An 18477-nucleotide genomic window follows, 5' to 3' on the forward strand; every position below is an offset into this window, starting at 1 on the left:
TCATCCTACTAAATCTTTTTTGCACCTTCTCCAGTGCCTCTATATTCTTTTTATAATATGGAGAATAGAACTGTTCACAGTACTCCAAGTGTGGTCTAACCAAGGTTCTATACAAGTTTAACATAACTTCTCTGCTTTTCAATTCTATCCCTCTAGAAATACCCCAGTGCTTGGTTTGCTTTCTTTATGGCCTTATTAAGCTGCATCTAGATTACTCTGCTTCTCTATCCCAATTAGATTCTTATTTTACAATGAGTACGTGTCCTCCTTATTCTTCCTTCCAAAATGTACCACCTCACACTTATCTATATTGAAATTCATTTGCCAATTACATGCCCATTGTGCAAGTTTATTAATGTCTTCCTGTATTTTGTAGCAATCCTCCTCAGTATTAACTATACCCGCCCCCGCCCCCCCACCAATTTAGTGTCACCTGCAAATTTTGAAATTGTACTTCTGATTCCTGAGTCCAAATCATTTATGTAAATAGTGAACAACAGTGGTCCCAGCACCAATCCTTGTGGAACACCACTTCCCACCTTTTGCCAGTCTGAGTAACTACCTTTAACCCCTACTCTCTGTTTTCTGTTTTGTAGCCAGCTTGCTATCCATTCTACTACTTGCCCCCTGACTCCACATGCTCTGACCTTAGTCATGAGTCTACTATGCAGTACCTTATCGAAGGCCTTTTGAAAATCCAAATATATTACATCTACTACATTACCCTTGTCTACCCTTTCTGTTATTTCTTCAAAGAATTCAATAAGGTTACTCAAGCATGACCTTCCCTTTTGAAATCCGTGCTGACTATTCTTTATTATATTTTTGGTTTCTAGATGTTTTTATATTACATCTTTAAGCAAGGATTCTATTATCTTTCCTACCATTGACATTAAGCTAATTGGTCTATAGTTCCCTGGACTTGTTCTATCTCCCTTTTTAAATATAGGAATAACATTAACTGTCCGCCATTCCCTTTTCTAATGAATGTTTACATATATATATATATATATATATATATATAAAATAGTGCCTCTGCTATCTCTGCCCTAACGTCTTTTAATACAGGTGGGTGCAATCCATCTGGATCAGGGGTTTTATCCTCTCTAAGTTTGATTAGTTTATCAATTATCTCCCCCCTTTCTATCTTAAATGACTTTGTATCTTTTTTGATCTCTTCTTTTAATGTCATGCCCACCTTGTTAGTCTCCCTGGTAAATACTGAGGCAAAGTAATTATTTAATATTTCTGCCATTTTGCTGTCATTACCTGTGAGTTTATCGTGTGTATCCCTTAGTGATCCTATCCCTATCCTGATTTTTCTTTTGTTATTTATGTGTCTGTAGAATACTTTACTATTTCTTTTTATATTCCTTGATAATTTAATTTTGTAGTTTCTCTTTGCCTTTCTAATTATTTTTTTGACTTCTTTCCCAACCTTGTCGTATTCCCTTTTGTCATCCTCTCCTTTCTTGTCTATGTACTTAGTGTATGCCTTTTTCTTTAGTTTCAATTTTGCTGTTGTTTCTTTATTCATCCATGATGTGTCATTACTGGTGTTTGTTATTGCTTTTTAGTGGCATATATTTCTCCTGGACTCTATTGATCACCGTTTTAAATGTTTCCCACTGCTGTTCTATTTCTTTGTCAGTACATTTTTCCAGTTTATTTTCCCTAGTTCCATTCTTATCCCCTTAAAATCAGCTTTTTTCCAATTTACTACTTTGGTCTTTGTCTTACTTATGTCTTTCTCAGTCTTTATCTTAAACCTTATTACGTTATGATTGCTAGTGCCTAGAAGTTCCCCTATGCTTTCTTCTCTTATCTGTTCTGGTTCATTTCCCATTACTAGATCCAGAAGTGCTTCCTCTCTTGTTGGGCGTTTTACATACTGGGTAAGAAAGTACTGGCACACATTGTAATAATTCCATTCCCCATACCCCTTTACCTCCCTCTTCTTGCTAGATTATTTAGGGGGTAGTTAAAATCTCCCATGATTATTATTCTATGTCCTTTACTCATTTCACATATTTGCTGACATATTTCTTCATCCACCTCCACTTCCTTTCCACCATTAGAATGTCGAGAGGAAACTACAGCTGACAGAACCACCCCCCGCATTCTCCATCACTGACTCACTGTGAGCTTCTCAGGCTTTGGATAGCTTCCCCCTCATTACGGACTTCTGTAAGATGAAAGCAAACAGTTTAGAAGATCTCTGTTTGACAGGATATGTAGTGCAACCCACATGTCAACAAGCAAAGAATGAAAGATTGATGATAGTTGTTGGAACGAAGACGTTCCAGATGAGGCTTTCAAGAGGGGACATGCATATAAAGGTGTGAAGATAGCTCCATCTGGTGATACTGTTGTACAATAATAGTCACCTGTTGAAGCTCTTGAACATAGCGACTGTAAGTTATAAGGAATTGATGCGCATAGTAGTACAGTGCATTTTTAAAAGCTGTGAGTGGCTCCTTATACTTTGCCTTCTTTCATCAAGTCATTAGACTTCTCATGGCATTACACAGCCATCTGGTGTGGGGGGGGCAGTAAAAGAGGCATTTCCACCATTGCCACCTCACTCTACTGGGCATGAACTACTGCTTTAGATGGCCTCCTCCCCACACAACAAACAGGCAGTCTCTCTCTGCTTCATCTCCTGCAGGAGAGCTTCCATGTACTTATCTAACAAATTGGTGAATCATGATGTGTACAGAAACTGCTTGCTGCTGCTGCAGAGCCTTCTCAGCACAGCCTGGCCCTTTAAGCTGCTGCAGCACTTCAAATCCTGCCACACCACAAGTTATTCTGTTCCCCCCACCCCTGCCCCAATGTAAACACTAAATTAGTGGCAGGTCTCCTGTTGGAAGCCTACCCAGTGTTATTCAATTAGCTGACTCTAAAAAATCTAATCTGCTAAATACCTGGGGCACTCCATGGTGAACTCCCACTTCAGGATTTTCCACCAACAGTGATGGGAGACGTAGAATACGTAAATTGTAATTTGGGTAAGTGTATGCAAAAGATATGCAAATGATGGGAATACATTATACTATGTTTTCCCTGTCTTTTGCGGCATAGCAACAGTGGGCGCTGGAAATGCTGGATCGTCCCTAGCATTAGGGCAGAGGCAGATTTAAAATTTAAAGAGCAGCCTTGCCTAGTGCAATTGATCACACGACAATCAATTGAATTGGTCAAGGAGGCATTTTTTTTTCATTGAATTACATAGAATGTACAGCACAGGAACAGGCCATTCAGCCCAACTGGTCTATGCCAGTCTTTATGCTCCACACGAGCCTCCTCCCACCCTCCTTCATCTAACCCCAACAACATATCCTTCTATTCCTTGCTCCCTCGTGTTTATCAAGCTTCCCCTTAAATGCATCAATTCTAGTCACCTCAACTACTCCTTGTGGTAGCGAGTTCCACATTCTAATCACTCTCTGGGTAAAGAAGTTTCTCCTGAATTCCCTATTGGATTTATTAGTGACTATCTTATATTTATGGCCCTTAGTTTTGGTCTCCCCAACAAGTGGAAACATCTTCTACCCTATCAAACCCTTTAATAATCTTAAGGACCTCTATCAGGTCACCCCTCAGTCTTTTCTTTTCTAGAGAAAAGAGCCCCAGCCTGTTCAATCTTTCCTGATAAGTATATCCTCTCAGTTCTGGTATCATCCTAGTAAATCTTTATTACACGATCTCCACTGTCTCTATATCCTTTTTATAATCTGGAGACCAGAACTGTTCACAGTACTCCAAGTGTGGTCTAACCAAGGTTCTATACAAATGTAACATAACTTCCCTGCTTTTCAATTCTATCCCTTTAGAAATGAACCTCAGTGCTTTATTTGCTTTTTTATGGCCTTATTAAACTGTATCGCTACTTTTAGTGATTTGTGTATCAGTACCCTCAGATCCCTCTGCTCCTCTACCCCAATTAGACTCTTATTTTCCAAGGAGTATGTGGCCTCCTTATTCTTCCTACCAAAATGTACCACCTCACACTTATCTATATTGAAATTAATTTACCAATTGCACACCCATTCTTCAAGTTTATTAATGTCTTCCTGTATTTTGTCGCAGTCCTCCTCAGTATTAACTATACCCCCCCAATTTGGTGTCATCCGCAAATTTTGAAGTTGTACTTCCGATTCCCGAGTCCAAATTGTTTATGTAAATGGTGAAGGACAGTGGTCCCAGCACTGATCCTTGTGGAACACCATTTCCCACCTTTCGCCAGTCAGAGTAACTACTTTTAACCCCGACTCTCAGTTTTCTTCTTTGTAGCCAGCTTGCTATCCATTCTACTACTTGTCCCCTGACTCTATGTTTTTGAAAAACATTTTCATTTTGGCCATTCCCAGAGGCTCTTGGCTATGCTATTTCACCCCTCCCCCCAAGGCAGCCTCATTTACGAAAGCAAGAATTCTCTATAATTCCACCAAAATAGTCAAATTAGCCTGATGGGGGCAAAGCCTCTCCCACCAGAGCAGAAAATCCTGGCTAAATATGTTATTTCATTTTTTTTTAATAATAAACTTGTCTTTAAATTATTACTAGGCAGTGTTGAATTTGAGATGAACAAAATGTAAGTTTTGCTTTTTATTCACAAATAAATGTTGACAAATGGTTAAGTGTTAGATCAAATAGAAAAGTTGCTCTTATATTAATAGCAAGCTGACCTTCAATAAACAAAATTTACATTATCTTTCCTAGTGTTTCAAAATATTTTCCGCAGGAAGAAAGATAGCTGTCTAAATTAGCTCATTAAGACTCATAAAATAAAAATATGTTAATTCAAACAAGTCATACACTTATCTTGACCTTCATTACATGCAGTATAGCTATTCTACACATTGTCAAAACACAGGCAGGATCCTCAAGAGGGACTGGGAACAGTTTGTGACTAATTCTGTTTTACTGGAGAAGCTTAATGAGGTTAAAGAACCAGTTAGTTGTGAAGAATGGTAAGGGCAGTCTAGTCATCAAGGACCAAGCAATGGCTGAGTCTTTTTAATTAATTCTTCACATCGGTTTTCACCAGAGGAATGTGGGAGGATTCCAGATGCAGTGACTAAGATGGATGAGGTATAAGTGGAAGTTTTAATGAATGTAGAAATTAGTAAACAAAGATTGTGAAGAGAATTGAGGAATTGGTGGTCGATGGGGTCTAGCCACCTGTTAGGATGCCCCTGAGAATTCTACAAAAGTAAGGGACTGAATAGGCAGAAGATTGACAGAAACAATCCGTAGTTCTTTACTAACAAGGGACAGGGAAGTCGCTAAAATGAAGCTGATTTTTATTAAAGGATACAGACATGACATGAATTGTAGATGAGTAAGCTTAACTTCAGAAGTTGAAGAAATGTTTGAGAACAAAATACAGTCAATGATCCTCTATTGAAAATACAGCCTGTCAACACCAATTAGTCCGGCTTTGGGAGTAAGTGATCATGCCTCATAAATTCACTATGTACCTTTGAGGAATTGACACTGTCAGAGAACAGTGGATATTTTACATATATCAACTTTTAAAAGAGTTTTGATAAGGTAAGCACAGGAAACTTTTCACAAAGGCAATGGCATAAATAGTAAAACGGAATTCAGCAAAGGAGATTGGTAATTGGCTAACCAAAAGAAACAGAGAATGCAATGAAAAATGAGCATCAGTCACACAGGGAGATAGTGACTTGCAAAGTTCCTTAGAATCTGTACTGGGTTCTCAACTATTCCCTATGTTCATGAATAATGTTGAGGAGCCTTATTACATTTATGTATTAATGTAAGCAGCCTTATTACATTTACAGTAAACACCAAATTGTTATATGTGGCAAAGTGATATGTGTAGCAGAAGTTGCGAATATTCAAAAAGATTTCTTGAGGTTGAGCACCTGAACTGAAAATACCATGTATTGTGGGCAAGGGCAAAGTTAATGTATTTAGGTATGAAACATGCTGCACATTTATACACCTTGGATGAAATCAATTATGTTGAAAAGTGTGGAACATGAGTGGTTTTTACTCGGTTCTGACAAACATTTCCACAATAAAAGGTGGTGATCAATAAGATAAATAAGTATTAGGATATATTAAGAGAAGCACTGAATATAAGTCAAAGCAAGATACAGTTACTCTATATCACTTATTTGTGAAAGTAAACTTAAAGCATTAAAATTAAGCCCAGGGCTGGCAAAATCTGTGTTAGGTGGAGTTGCCCTAATTATGCTGCTGGACAGCTCCATGACCTCATGCTGTATGTAAAGGATTTGCACTGTGTGCAAATTGCCTGCTATGTTTCCCTACATTACAGTAGTGACTACACTTTCAAAGTACTTCATTGACTGTGAAGTGTTCTGAGATCATAAAAGGTGCTATATAATGCAATTTATTTAATTCTGATTTGTACATACAACAGGCATTCACACGTGAGCCATGTTAAATAAAAGTAGCAAAGAAAAACATATCGTGAGTGGTTCAGGTGATTTACAATGGCCAGTACAGGAGCAAAGTGGAACAGGGGAGGAATATGTTGGCCAGTGTGGGAAAGATTCTGATCATAAGTCCAGTGCCAGTTTATATTAGCATATATCTAAACTGATACATTTTGCAGTAGTGCTGAGCTCTATTTGCATTACATACAATGACCAGTATTTAAAGATAGCAATAGATGCAAAAGTAGCTCTCTACCAAATGGATCAACAGTAAGTACATTGTATGTACACAGTTATACAGATCAAGAAGAAAAGCCATTTTAGTTTCGTCCAGGTGCTGTTGCTACTTGTGGCAGTGTAACACAGAATGCATTGGCACTTTCAAGAGAGATAAGAGAAGAAAATTGGAGGGTAAATTGAAGAGAAAATTTTTTTTAAATTAAAAGACAAAATATTTTTGTCTTCACCACCTGGGCAGTAATCTGGTGGAATGGATCTCCAGCCTTTTATAGAACCCGCCTGAATTTCTTTCCATTTATTTCAACAGAATGAAAATCGGGCAGGTTAAAGGGAGGACAGTTCTCTCCAATAGATTACTGCCCAGGCAGCGAAGATGAAAATCGACCCCATGTTTTCTCCCAAATAAAGTTCCCAAATAAAGTTACCAAGATATACATTTTAATGCATACTGCCGAACAATTTAGTAATGCTTTACCAAGCTAATGGCACCTGTCTTGCTGTGCTTTTGGTGACAACCATTTATAGTACATGTGTGAGGAAACAGAGGGGAGAATGGAAATAGATTCAATGCAGTCGTCAAATAATAACATTTCCATGTTAAAATGGTGCTACACTAAAGTGTGCCACCAAGCATTCTCCTGTGTAAATAATAGATTCATGCCTGCATAAAACCCGACGATTTCTGACAGGCTGCTGTTTGATTTTCCCCATTTACTAAAACTACAAAACAATTTCAGAGAACTACCATGGCATTAATGCAGAACCTTTTCACAGATGGAATAGTTGCAAATATAAACCAACAGACGCAGATTTATTTTGCTCCTTTTGGTAGTGTGGAACTTTTTAATAGTACATTTCTGCCAAATATGGAAATAATTCATGTAGAATGAATTCATAGAAATTTAACTAATCATACTTTTTGAAAGCTATTATATGAGTTCAGTGGCAAAACTTGGATGGTTTATAATAGAATACTACAGTCAATACAGAAATGTCAGTTATGCATATTTAATTGCTGGAGTCTTTAGTCACAATAAAAGCACCTGCAGTTTCAGATTTAAAGAATGTTCATTGATGCACTAACAGTTCTTTCTTACAGTAATGCCATTTTTTTTAATCAACAAATATTGTTTGATGATTGTTTGATAAAATTGCTTTCAAAGTACCAAACTGTCTTTCTCTTCCTGCAAACATAAAAGGAAACTGGCAAAGAAGCAAAAGGAAACGCAGAACAGCACCCAGCGAGAAATGGAACCCGTGGTAACAGCAACAGACAAGAGTTGTAACAAGCACGGATCAGCTCAAAGAGATGAAGCATGTAAGTCCTAACATGAATTCACCATGAGCATCAGTTTAGAGGTATTTGATTTTCACCTTGTCAATGGTAAAAGCCAACAAGATTTTGAGGTCAGGCTATCAACACTACATGAATTTGCCTCAGCTTTTCGCTTCATAGGCCGAGTGATATAATCTAAAAAAATTCAATTTTTTTGTTTAAAAAGTATCACAATGCAATACTCTAAATTGTACTTTAATTTCTAATTCCTTTTTATTTAAACCTGCACCCAAAATATGGCCATACCCAAGTATTTTTGTCTAGGATAGAGCATAATATTGGTGTCTTTAATTCTGTTATGGTACCTAAGCTATTAATAAAACATCTTCAGTCACAGAAAAATATGCCCTAGTTTATTTTGATACAGATGTTCCAGGTGTTATTTATTTTATCTCAGCCAAGTCTCTGCAGGAGGGTCAAGCCATTCAACTCAAATGCAAACATCTTGTGGGATTTGTTCAAATATATGTTTGATTTGCAGTTTTTTTGAAATGAGTACTGTTATTTAAAGTTGCTTGGAGTTCGGTTGTTATCTGGAAAGCATTTCTCAGCTTGGCTGGTGAGAACAAACAAGAACTGCCACATAAGATGACATTATGGTTTAGCTCAGCACTATTTTATTACTTTCTACTTGCTCAAGGATATGGCTCAGCTTAAAATCTGCCGTAAAATGTACAGTGTGTCGCTGCTGCTGTTCACTTATTCTTTTACTGGTTAATAAATTTGTTTGTAAAATAATCCTAAGTCACGGTCTAGTATGTTATTGTGCCACCTTGTAAAGAATAATGAAGATGGTGTGAAATGCACATGATAAAATTAGTAATCTAAAATAGAGGGTTCTCTATTCAATTCCTGGGTATGCTACCTAGATACCTGAGCAAGTGTTGTGAGCAGAATGTTGATAAGTAATTATTTTAATATTTTGATTAGATATAGGTTGTTCGTCAAATAAGTTTAAGTGCCTTTTAAGTGCACTCGATAACCTGCCAGAGGACTTGCGCACAATGGCACAGAGCATGGAGGAGTCCAGCTCTGGCTTGTGTGGGGTCATCCAAACAAGACATTCAGACCATGCAGCCAACCATGGAGTGAGTGGTCAGCTCTATGAACACTGCAGTAGGTCCCACAATGATGGAGAATATGTCGACAGCTTCATTGGGAGCTCAGACTGCTGACATTGCGGCTTTGGGGTCTAGCATCTCCTCTGCCATTCAATCAATGAAGGAGAGCATGGATAGGGGTGTGTAGAGCATGGATAGGGGCTTCCAGAGCATCACTGTACTCCTTCACTCTGTTCTCACACAAAGCAGAGGCAGTGTAGAAACGCGGCCCCATGACAGTGGCATTGGCTCCATGGGAGAAAATGGCAGCACTCCTGCTCCCCTGCCAGCCTCTGGAATATTCGCTGCCTGTGGACACACACCAGCTGAACATTAAAGGAGTGGAACCCCTTCCTGTTAGAAAGCTGTTAAGGCTAGGTCAATTAAAAACTTAAAAACTGAGATTGATAGATTTTTGTTAGGCAATGGTATTAAGAGATACAGAACCATGGTGGGTAGATGGAGTTAAGTTACAGATCAGCCATGATCTAATTGAAATGCGGAACAGGCTGGGGGGACTGAATGGCCTAATTGTGTTACTATATTCCTAAAACATAGCTGGTTCATGATGGGGAGAACGCAGGGCAAAGTGTGTGCAGTCAATGAGACCTTGCACTTAGGGAAACCCAACGATGCAAGCAAATCCGAGAGCTCTGTCCTCGTGATCAGCAGCTTCTTTGGGGAATGTGATGTATTGCTCTCTCCTTGCAAAGAGGGAATCCATCAGTTGCTTGATGGCCGTATGGACAGCAAACTGACTGATGTTGCTGACTATGCATAGAAATTGAAAGCCACCATTATCTTCACAGCAACAAGCAGTGCTGTGTGTGCTCTGATGCTTGGCTCCAATTCCTGCTGCAACAGGTGACATAGGTCAGTGACTGCCTGCCTGCTGAAGAGCTGTCTTCTCACACACTGCTGCTCTGACTTATTGAGATATGACATCCTGTTCCAGAAGACCCGTATGCTGTAATGTCTCCTTGGCTCTTGCCTCCTTCGCTATCCTCTTTAATCCTCCACAGGGCTTTGCTGCCATGCCTGCTGTTGCCGCTGCTGTGGCAGCCTCAATGGTGATCCCAGCAACATTCCCATCTTTACAAGACCTCCTGCAGCCAAGGAAGTCAAATTGTGCAACTGCAGCTAAAAATCAGCAGTCCAACAGCTCTGTACTCTGAACTACTGTCAAAACCCAGCCAAAGCAGCAAAGAAAAAGGCTCCAAAAATCCCCAGTAGCCAAAAAACAACTTTTCAGCCACTTATTGTGCGCACTTCCGAGGTGGGACGCCCGACATCAAAATTTATATGACCAATGGTGAATTCATGCTCTAAAAATTGATGGGATGCAAAGAGATGTCGACTCCATAGTTTATTCTCCATGCCCGTAAGCCCTCTCAAGCCAACATACATATCCATTGCCTCCACTACAGACCTCTCAAGCATTCCACGGCTTTGGTTATAACCTTCTAGCAGAACCAGATTTCTGTCCATAAAACAATTTGTAGTTAAGAACATAAGAACTAGGAGTAGGAGTAGGCCATACGGCCCCTCGAGCCTGCTCCACCATTCAATCAGATCATGGCTGATCTTCAACCTCAACTCCACTTTGCTGCCCGATCCCCATATCCCTTGATTCCCCCAGAGTCCAGAAATCTAACAAAAAAATTGATTTCTTCTCTGGAAGAAGCAGAGTTTAGACCCAAGAGAGTCCAGCCTTATAAGTGGGAGTGGAGTGGACAGATGAGTGAAGTACAAAATTACTTAGCCTGAGTCATGCAAATGGAAGGAGAAGGAAAGTGCATGCCTCACATGAACAGTGAGTCATTGAGGGGCATTAACCTTGCACGAATGTGGAGATTTTTGTTTCTGAATGACTGTGAAGGAATCTTTCTGTGCATGTATTTTCAAAGAACTGTTGGTCTTGTGGCAATCTTATCCCAATTTGAACCTAATACAATGAACATGTAAGTGGCTGTACTTGTGCGATCTGCCCTCTGACTTAGAAACCAGCAAGTGTTGTGAACAAATAAACTCACAGTAAAGATACCTGACAGTTTTAGAATTTAACATGAGTATTCAAAAAAGTTCACTCCAAGTAATCAATTGTATTTGAAGCTAATTCTCCACACAATAACATAAATAGGCACAGTTGAAAATCTTCATTGGAAAATCAAGAGATGCAACAGCATTTTCCTCTTGTTTTGAGTGTTTCCTTCTCAATTTTTATATAATTTCTTTGTACGTTATTTGTGAAAGATGTAATTCCTTGATTCTGATACTATGATACTCTTTTTGTTGTGTGTCTGTTATAGATGTATGTCTAATAAGTATCTTATTTCTTAACTGTTCCCATCCAGCTACGTCTTCTCCTTGTTCCTTGTCTGTCCAAAGCAAGACAGTCCAAAGTAAATCTCTGCTAAATTCTTATTACTCAGGTACAGCAGGTGCACCTTTTTTAACAATATATATTTTTATTAATGCAGAAAAATATTGGGAGGAATAAATGCAACAATTTATACGTTGAGTATATACATCATATTCATTTAAATTCAAGCAAATCAACATGATAGATGAAAGACAAGTTAAATGCTTTGACATGTTCAGAAAATGTTAATTTGAATAAAAATAGCTGCTCCCCAATGGCTTATTTGGCAAAGGTAGAGCCAAATGTAGAATTGAACTATATAGGACTGGAAAGGCCCAGGTTCAATCCTGAGCCTATGCTACTTTTGCTAACCTCAGCCAGAGCAGTGGTAGGCTCCAATTAGCTTCAGTGCCCCTGGGTTAAAGAGGGAGAAAGTCAGCCAAGGCCTCTACAGCCATGGTGGTTGAATCTCCAGCCAGCATTCATTGTCAAGGCTGACATGTGAAAAATGCCCACATAGGTATGGTATCAGATGGAGGAGGGAAAAGGGGTGACTGGCATCAATGGAACCATAGCCCCAGCATGAGTCAGCAGATCTGAGAGAAGGAAGGAAAACATTGAAGGTGGGAGGGAAATAATTATACTACAATTGTCTTTGTGTTAACAGATACCTAATCCAAGCAAAATACTAATTAAGGAATTAAATTCCAATGTAAAAATCCATGATTTTTCAATCCATATATAGTCAATATCTATGCCTAATTTTTCAATGCCTTCCAATGGATAGAATTCCTGATCCAAATATACTGTGTTTGCCAATTACAACATATATGCTTTGTACATATGTAGAATCATTTTGTTTACAGATTTCTTATGGAGACCGCACACATTTTACAAATCATCTTTTTTTCTGAAAAAAATAAAGCCTACATATCACTATTGCCGATATTAACAGACGAATGCTTAACGCATTCGTACAGCATCTCTCTGCTATCTTTTAAAAAAAATTCTGAATCCACTTATTCCTATTTATTATTTATGTATACCAGATTTTTATTTAATGCAATTCAGATCCCTTTAATGTTGATATCCTCTGCTTAGTTAATTTTAAATTTATCCCCTTAGATCTAATTCATTACTCTGATTATTTATATATTTACTTATTTACTGTTGCCCCTTGGTTTAAATTACTTAGCACCTCCTTCTCCCTCTGTACCGATTTCCAATTCACGTCAAGTTCCCGTCGTCACTCTGTTTAGCAAGCCACTCCATTTAGCAGATTCACCCAACTCTCTCCAAGCTCTGTGTTTTTGGAGATATCCTTCTAATATATATTCTTAAGAAACACACTAGCTACAACTGGTCAGTTAACTTCCAGCCACAATAATTAACACCTAGTCAGGGACCAACTTACAGTTGATTGACTGTTAACTGCCACTGACTTGCAGTTTTTCCTCCCTCCCCTCTTTCGAGGGGCACAACTAATAAAACTCAAATCATAAAAAAAGACAAATGAAACTATCAAATTAAATCATAATGTATCTTAACACTGGTGTTAACCTATTTATTTTTAAACGGGTTTATGATTCCGTTGAAATAGCAGAGAGGAATGTCCTATGGATACATTCATCCATTAATATCACCAACCGAAATTTCTAGGCTCATATACTTTAATTGTTTTGTGTTGTTTTTGTGTTAATTGTTGAATGAATGAGTGAAGAAAGGACCTGTAGCACAAGATTTACTAATCTAGCTGTTTTTAATTCCCTTTGCATGGAAATTCCAAAATAAAATGTTTCATGACAAATAAGTTGTGCGTTGGAATTTAGCTAAATATCAAATATTTGTAGCAATGTGGAAGAATATGATTTAATCATTAGTCATCAGAAATTGGCCACGCATTTTAACGAAGAATTTAAGCCTTCCATAATTATTTAGTGATATTACTGCGTGATTTTTCTATTACACTGACAAGCAGTAAGCAGAATAAAAACATGTCGATTTTACGAAGGCTTTTTTAAAATTTGGTTCACAAAATAAACTGTAGCTCGAAGGAGCATCTTTTCCAAGCATGTTATTCTGAAGTGTAAATACTCCTGACTAAATATGCGCCAACTCTAGGGCATTGTCACAATCAGTACATCAGACTGCGTAAACTTTGACACCATTGCCAAATGGCCTAAGTCCCATATGTGGCATTTTACTTTACATAAAATCTTTGCTATTAATAATCTAAATTTGAATTAGTTTTAAGCATCGATCACATAAAGCAATTTTATAAATCTACACATTTCTGCGTTTGATTCATGGATTCCAGAGATAAAATTAGATGCTGAAAAAGTCAAAGCCTAAAAATTATAGATGACATTAGTGGATGAACATTTGCCACGTTCATATGACATGAATTTTTCTGCTATTTTAATGGAGGATTAATATTTACATTAAATTAGCAGACAAAGCAATGTTATGAATGGGAGCATAAAATTACAAAGAGACATTGCATGGGCAAAACTGTGGCAGATGGATTTCAACGCAGGTAAGTGTGAGGTCATCCATTTTGGACCAAAAAAGGATAGATCCAAGTTTTTTTAAATGCTGAAAAGCTAGGAACAGGGGCGGTCCAAAGAGATTTAAGGGTCCATGTACACAGATCACTAAAATGTAGTGGTCATGTATGTCATAGGACCCCAGTTTGCATATTGAAAGGGTCTACTGCTTGAAACAGGTCAGCGCTTTGACCGCGGTAGGCCCTTCAAAAATGGAGGCAGCCTGAGTGCCGCATTAACGGGGCGGTAACACTAACATTTTAAAGTAGTTACTGGTGAGTCACTGCTATTTTGGCCATGTTAAAATCGGCCCCAATATATCTACAGTTTTGCTTAACGTTATCAGTTTCAACTCCGAACGAAATGCAGATTAAATATTCTCTCAAATAGCAAATATAGAAATCATTTCTATTTCATTTTAAATTTATGCTATTAGAAGAAGTGAGCTTATTTTTTGTTGTTTTACTGAGATTTTTATTCCAGGGATTATAATGAAATGTCTAACTGTACACTGATATGTGTTTGTCTCTCTGTGTCTGTTGTCTCCTTCCATAACTAATTCGATCTCACTTTTGGATGGATTGATGGAATACAGTATCAGCAGACCAAGTTGCGCCGAGTGCAGTAATAGGTGAGACATTGCCTAATTATTTAATGCTTTTGTACTTGTAGATCCTTCATTAGTCTAACTATTAATCATAACTATTGTGATAATTACTTGCATCCAAAGTTACTGAAACACATTTTGAAAGCAAGTAGCATTGTCCATGTAAACTGTGCTACTGCAAGGTTCGATTGGGGTTAAATTGGTTTACCCCTGAAAACGGGCACAGGCATTGCATTGCGCGATTAACCTGAGCTCGGTCGACCCATTGCAGATAGAAAACGTAACTCATGCATGCGATAAAACCAGGCCTTCACACGAGGATTCCATGACACTTGCATTTTACACCGGCAGGGGGAGCCCGAATCTCTTAAAGGCAGACTCTATCTCTGACAGGCAGCCTGCATCTCTTAAAAGTAGCCGGTACCTGTTATTTGCTAAAAATATGATATGGGTCTGCACGGAGTCTGAACAGAGATCAGACATTGCACACATAAAACACAGATGCAGGTCCTGTCCCTGTGTTTACAAACTGTTGAGTTATGGTAAAACATTGAATAAAGGTTGTGCACCACTAAATCCCACATCCTTCAATCTGCATGCCAGATCTCACCAATCTGCCGATTTGATTTTGTACCAGGCCTGCGAGAGAGCGTGCACCAAGGTTCTTTGCTGATGCACTTGCGGCCTTGGTGCAAGAGGTGGACAGAAGGAGGGGCATCCTATATCCACAGGGTGGGGGGATGGAGGGAGCGGGGTGCAAGAGGCCCTTCAGACGTATGCTCAAAAAGCAGTGGGAGGCAGCGGGGAACGAAGTCAATGCCAGGCGCACAGCACCACAAACATAGATGCAGTGCAGGAAGAAGTTCAGTGCTTTGACACGAGTGGTCAAGGTGAGTGAGGTCAACTGTCAAGTGGCGTCTCCTACCAACTGCACCACTGGCCGTATCCACTGCTCCACACACTATACCCCCCATCACCCACATACCAACAAACTCTTTCCATCAGTACTCAACTCTTCCAATCAGATGCTTGCTCTCACCCTTACACATTACCACTGTTGCAAGCCACACACTCACAACTCACAGGTCACACACACTGGCAGCTATTCAACCATGACAGGCACATCACCCAGACATACTTCTCGCTTTCTTGCAGGAGAAGGTGGCGCATAACAGGAGGCAGCAAGAGCCAGTGGCATTTAGCCCCTCGAGCCTGTTCCACCATTCAATGAGATCACTGTTGATCTGTGTCCTAACTCCATGTACCCGCCTTAGCCCCATATCCCTTAATGCCCTTGGTTCACAGAAATCTGTCAATCTCAGATTTAAAATTAACAATTGAGCTAGCATCAATTGCCGTTTGCAGAAGAGAGTTCCAAACTTCTCCCACCCTTTGCGCGTAGAAGCGTTTCCTAAGTTCACTCCTGCAAGTCCTGGCTCTAAATTTTAGGCTATGTCCCCTCGTCCTAGTATTCAAGTATTGGAGACCTCCAAAAACAGGTATAAATGCATCAGCAGCCAGAAACAATAATCCAGCAACTAACCTGTAAATCCTGCATGGTCCCTTTAAACAGTGCTGGTGGGGGTTCTCAAGGCACTCTAACACATGTTTGAATGGTCATGGTTAAGACAGTGCATTGAATGGGGTGTTTCGTGCCAAAATGGTGTCTATCGCTTTAAATCAGCGTTGCACACTGATCGAACGCATATTCTCCTTACTTTACATGATGCCGGCGTTCGTTCTCTGCGCATGCGCTAAACCCTTTATCAAGATGGCGTCTGGCGTACGTCACGTTAGAAGCGTGCGTGCGCATCCAAGATCCCATCTTGGATATTCGGGAGGCCACGTAATGCCGAAACAACCAGCACTACACGGTCCAATTTAACGCCCAGTGTGTTATGCAAATCTGACTTTCTTCATCTGGCAAACTGAAAACTTTTAGGGTTTCCATTCAAGATACATTTGATTGCATTTTTAACATGTTTTCATTCTAACAATCATAAATACAGCTGTAAAAAAACAAGAACCCATTTCATCATGAAATATGATCATCATATCTGTCTAATTCATTGCTTATGAATAGCAATAGGTTAGCATCAGCAAAAAAAAATAAAAGCTGAACTTGTGAATTGGACACAGGGGAATAAGCATTTATTTTGCTCCCTACTGCTAAAAATGTGGAAAATTCAAACAACTATATTCTCTCCACTGTTTCAACATAAAGATAGCTATGCCACAGCTGTGCACAAAGCCATTAAGTGCAATCAGCTGGAGCTCTGTCAATATATGCAAAATACTACAGCATGTCTTCTCTTTGAGCCTGCATACAGTGTTGGTCTGTTCACATTTCTCTGATCGGGAGGGGCAGGGGTTGAAGGGGGGCATTGGGAAAGGAGTGTGTGAGGCGGGTTGGGGGTTGGGGAAGAGCATGTCTGTACCTTTAAAACCTTCCTCTCAGGTATGAGATGATGCTGCCTGAAAAAACATGTGACTCTTCCCCTGCCTGTGCTCTTTAAAAACTTGACTTATGCCATACCATTTTGTTATGTCTCCCATCATTAGCAGTAGTCAAATGCTGATTGCTCGATTGGTCACAGTAGTGTTAAACAGAAACATTGAAAACGGGTAACGAAAATCTCCATTTAGAATTACAAAGGAGAAACATCTAGAAAATTCCAGGTTGGAGAAAAGGCTTTTGAATCATATGTCAATAATTATTTTATTCAGTTTGCAGGCAATTCCAATGATGCTTTTCATTGCTGACATGATAACCATGAAAATAGTACTTTTAATTACTCCAAATCACTCACCTAACCATTGGAAAGGTTAACACTGGGGTGATTAGTTGATATATCTGCATCACTCTGCCCCATGAGAGTCTCACTTTCTAATAAGAGCGCATCTGACACCTTAACAAAGCACAAAGCAATGTCAGCTTTCGTGTTGGCAGCTATTAGGCACAATTCTTATACCAGAGAGAAAATGCATCTTCCTTGAAGAAGAGATCTTTGTGTGACTCACCACATTTCAGCTCACCACGTGTCAGAAGGACTTACAAGGTTGACAGCAGCCAGCACCACAAGTACTCGAACTGCATTCTCCAAAGTCACAATGCTGTAGCCTCCAGCTCCAGGTCCGTAGGCAGCCAATACTAAAGCTGGTGGCAGAGTTTGTGGGCCAACTCTTTTGACACATTGTTAACCTCTGTGGCATAGCAACAGTTTCTGCTAAGGCCTTCAGTGCATCTAAATTGCAATGACTGAACAATACAGGACTCAACATTCGTTCTAATGTTCTTTGACTACTTACCTACAAAACTCCTGTAGGCAACAGAATGTAGCAACTATATTATGCAATCTTCTCTAAGGCACTGGGATAAAGACAGCATTTTCTGTTTTATTTCAGATTTCCAGCAATCGCAGTTTTTTTCCTTTTGTCTTTAAGGCACAGGTGACCTGGTGTACTTTTATATAACTTTTTTTATATGTAGCCGGCACAGGCACAATGGGCCGAATGGCTTCCTTCTGTGCTGTAAGATTATATGATTCTACGATACCCTTTAAATTTGTTTGTGTGGGAGAACCTGCTGTTTAACTAGGCAGTCTTGGTTTCATCTAATCCTTCACACAGCTCAAATCAAATGTAGGCTTTCTTAAAGATTGTCAGAGGGATGGGTAGAATAGGGTCTTCTAGTATGCAGAATTTAACGGCTTCAGGAATGGAGAGTCCTGATTTACAGAGTACTGGAACTTAAAAGCACAAATTTACAACTTAAAACACAAGCCATGCAATAAATGAACGTAAATTCCTCTTCATAGCCACTTCACATAACATCAAGCCTTTGTT

General features: G+C 39.2%; 1 protein-coding gene across 1 annotated transcript in view; it reads left to right on the forward strand.

The window, feature by feature from the left end:
• The window catches only part of ptprt (protein tyrosine phosphatase receptor type T), a 721453-nt gene that overhangs the window by 593120 nt on the left and 109856 nt on the right, over positions 1-18477 (forward strand). The window contains exons 18-19 of the mRNA XM_068000862.1: positions 7880-7998; positions 14620-14655. Of these exons, the coding sequence (XP_067856963.1) occupies positions 7880-7998; positions 14620-14655 (155 nt within the window). The remainder of the gene's footprint in view (positions 1-7879; positions 7999-14619; positions 14656-18477) is intronic.

The sequence above is a fragment of the Heptranchias perlo genome, chromosome 19 (genome assembly GCF_035084215.1).
Source record: "Heptranchias perlo isolate sHepPer1 chromosome 19, sHepPer1.hap1, whole genome shotgun sequence".
In the NCBI taxonomy this organism is placed as follows: Eukaryota; Metazoa; Chordata; class Chondrichthyes; order Hexanchiformes; family Hexanchidae; genus Heptranchias; species Heptranchias perlo.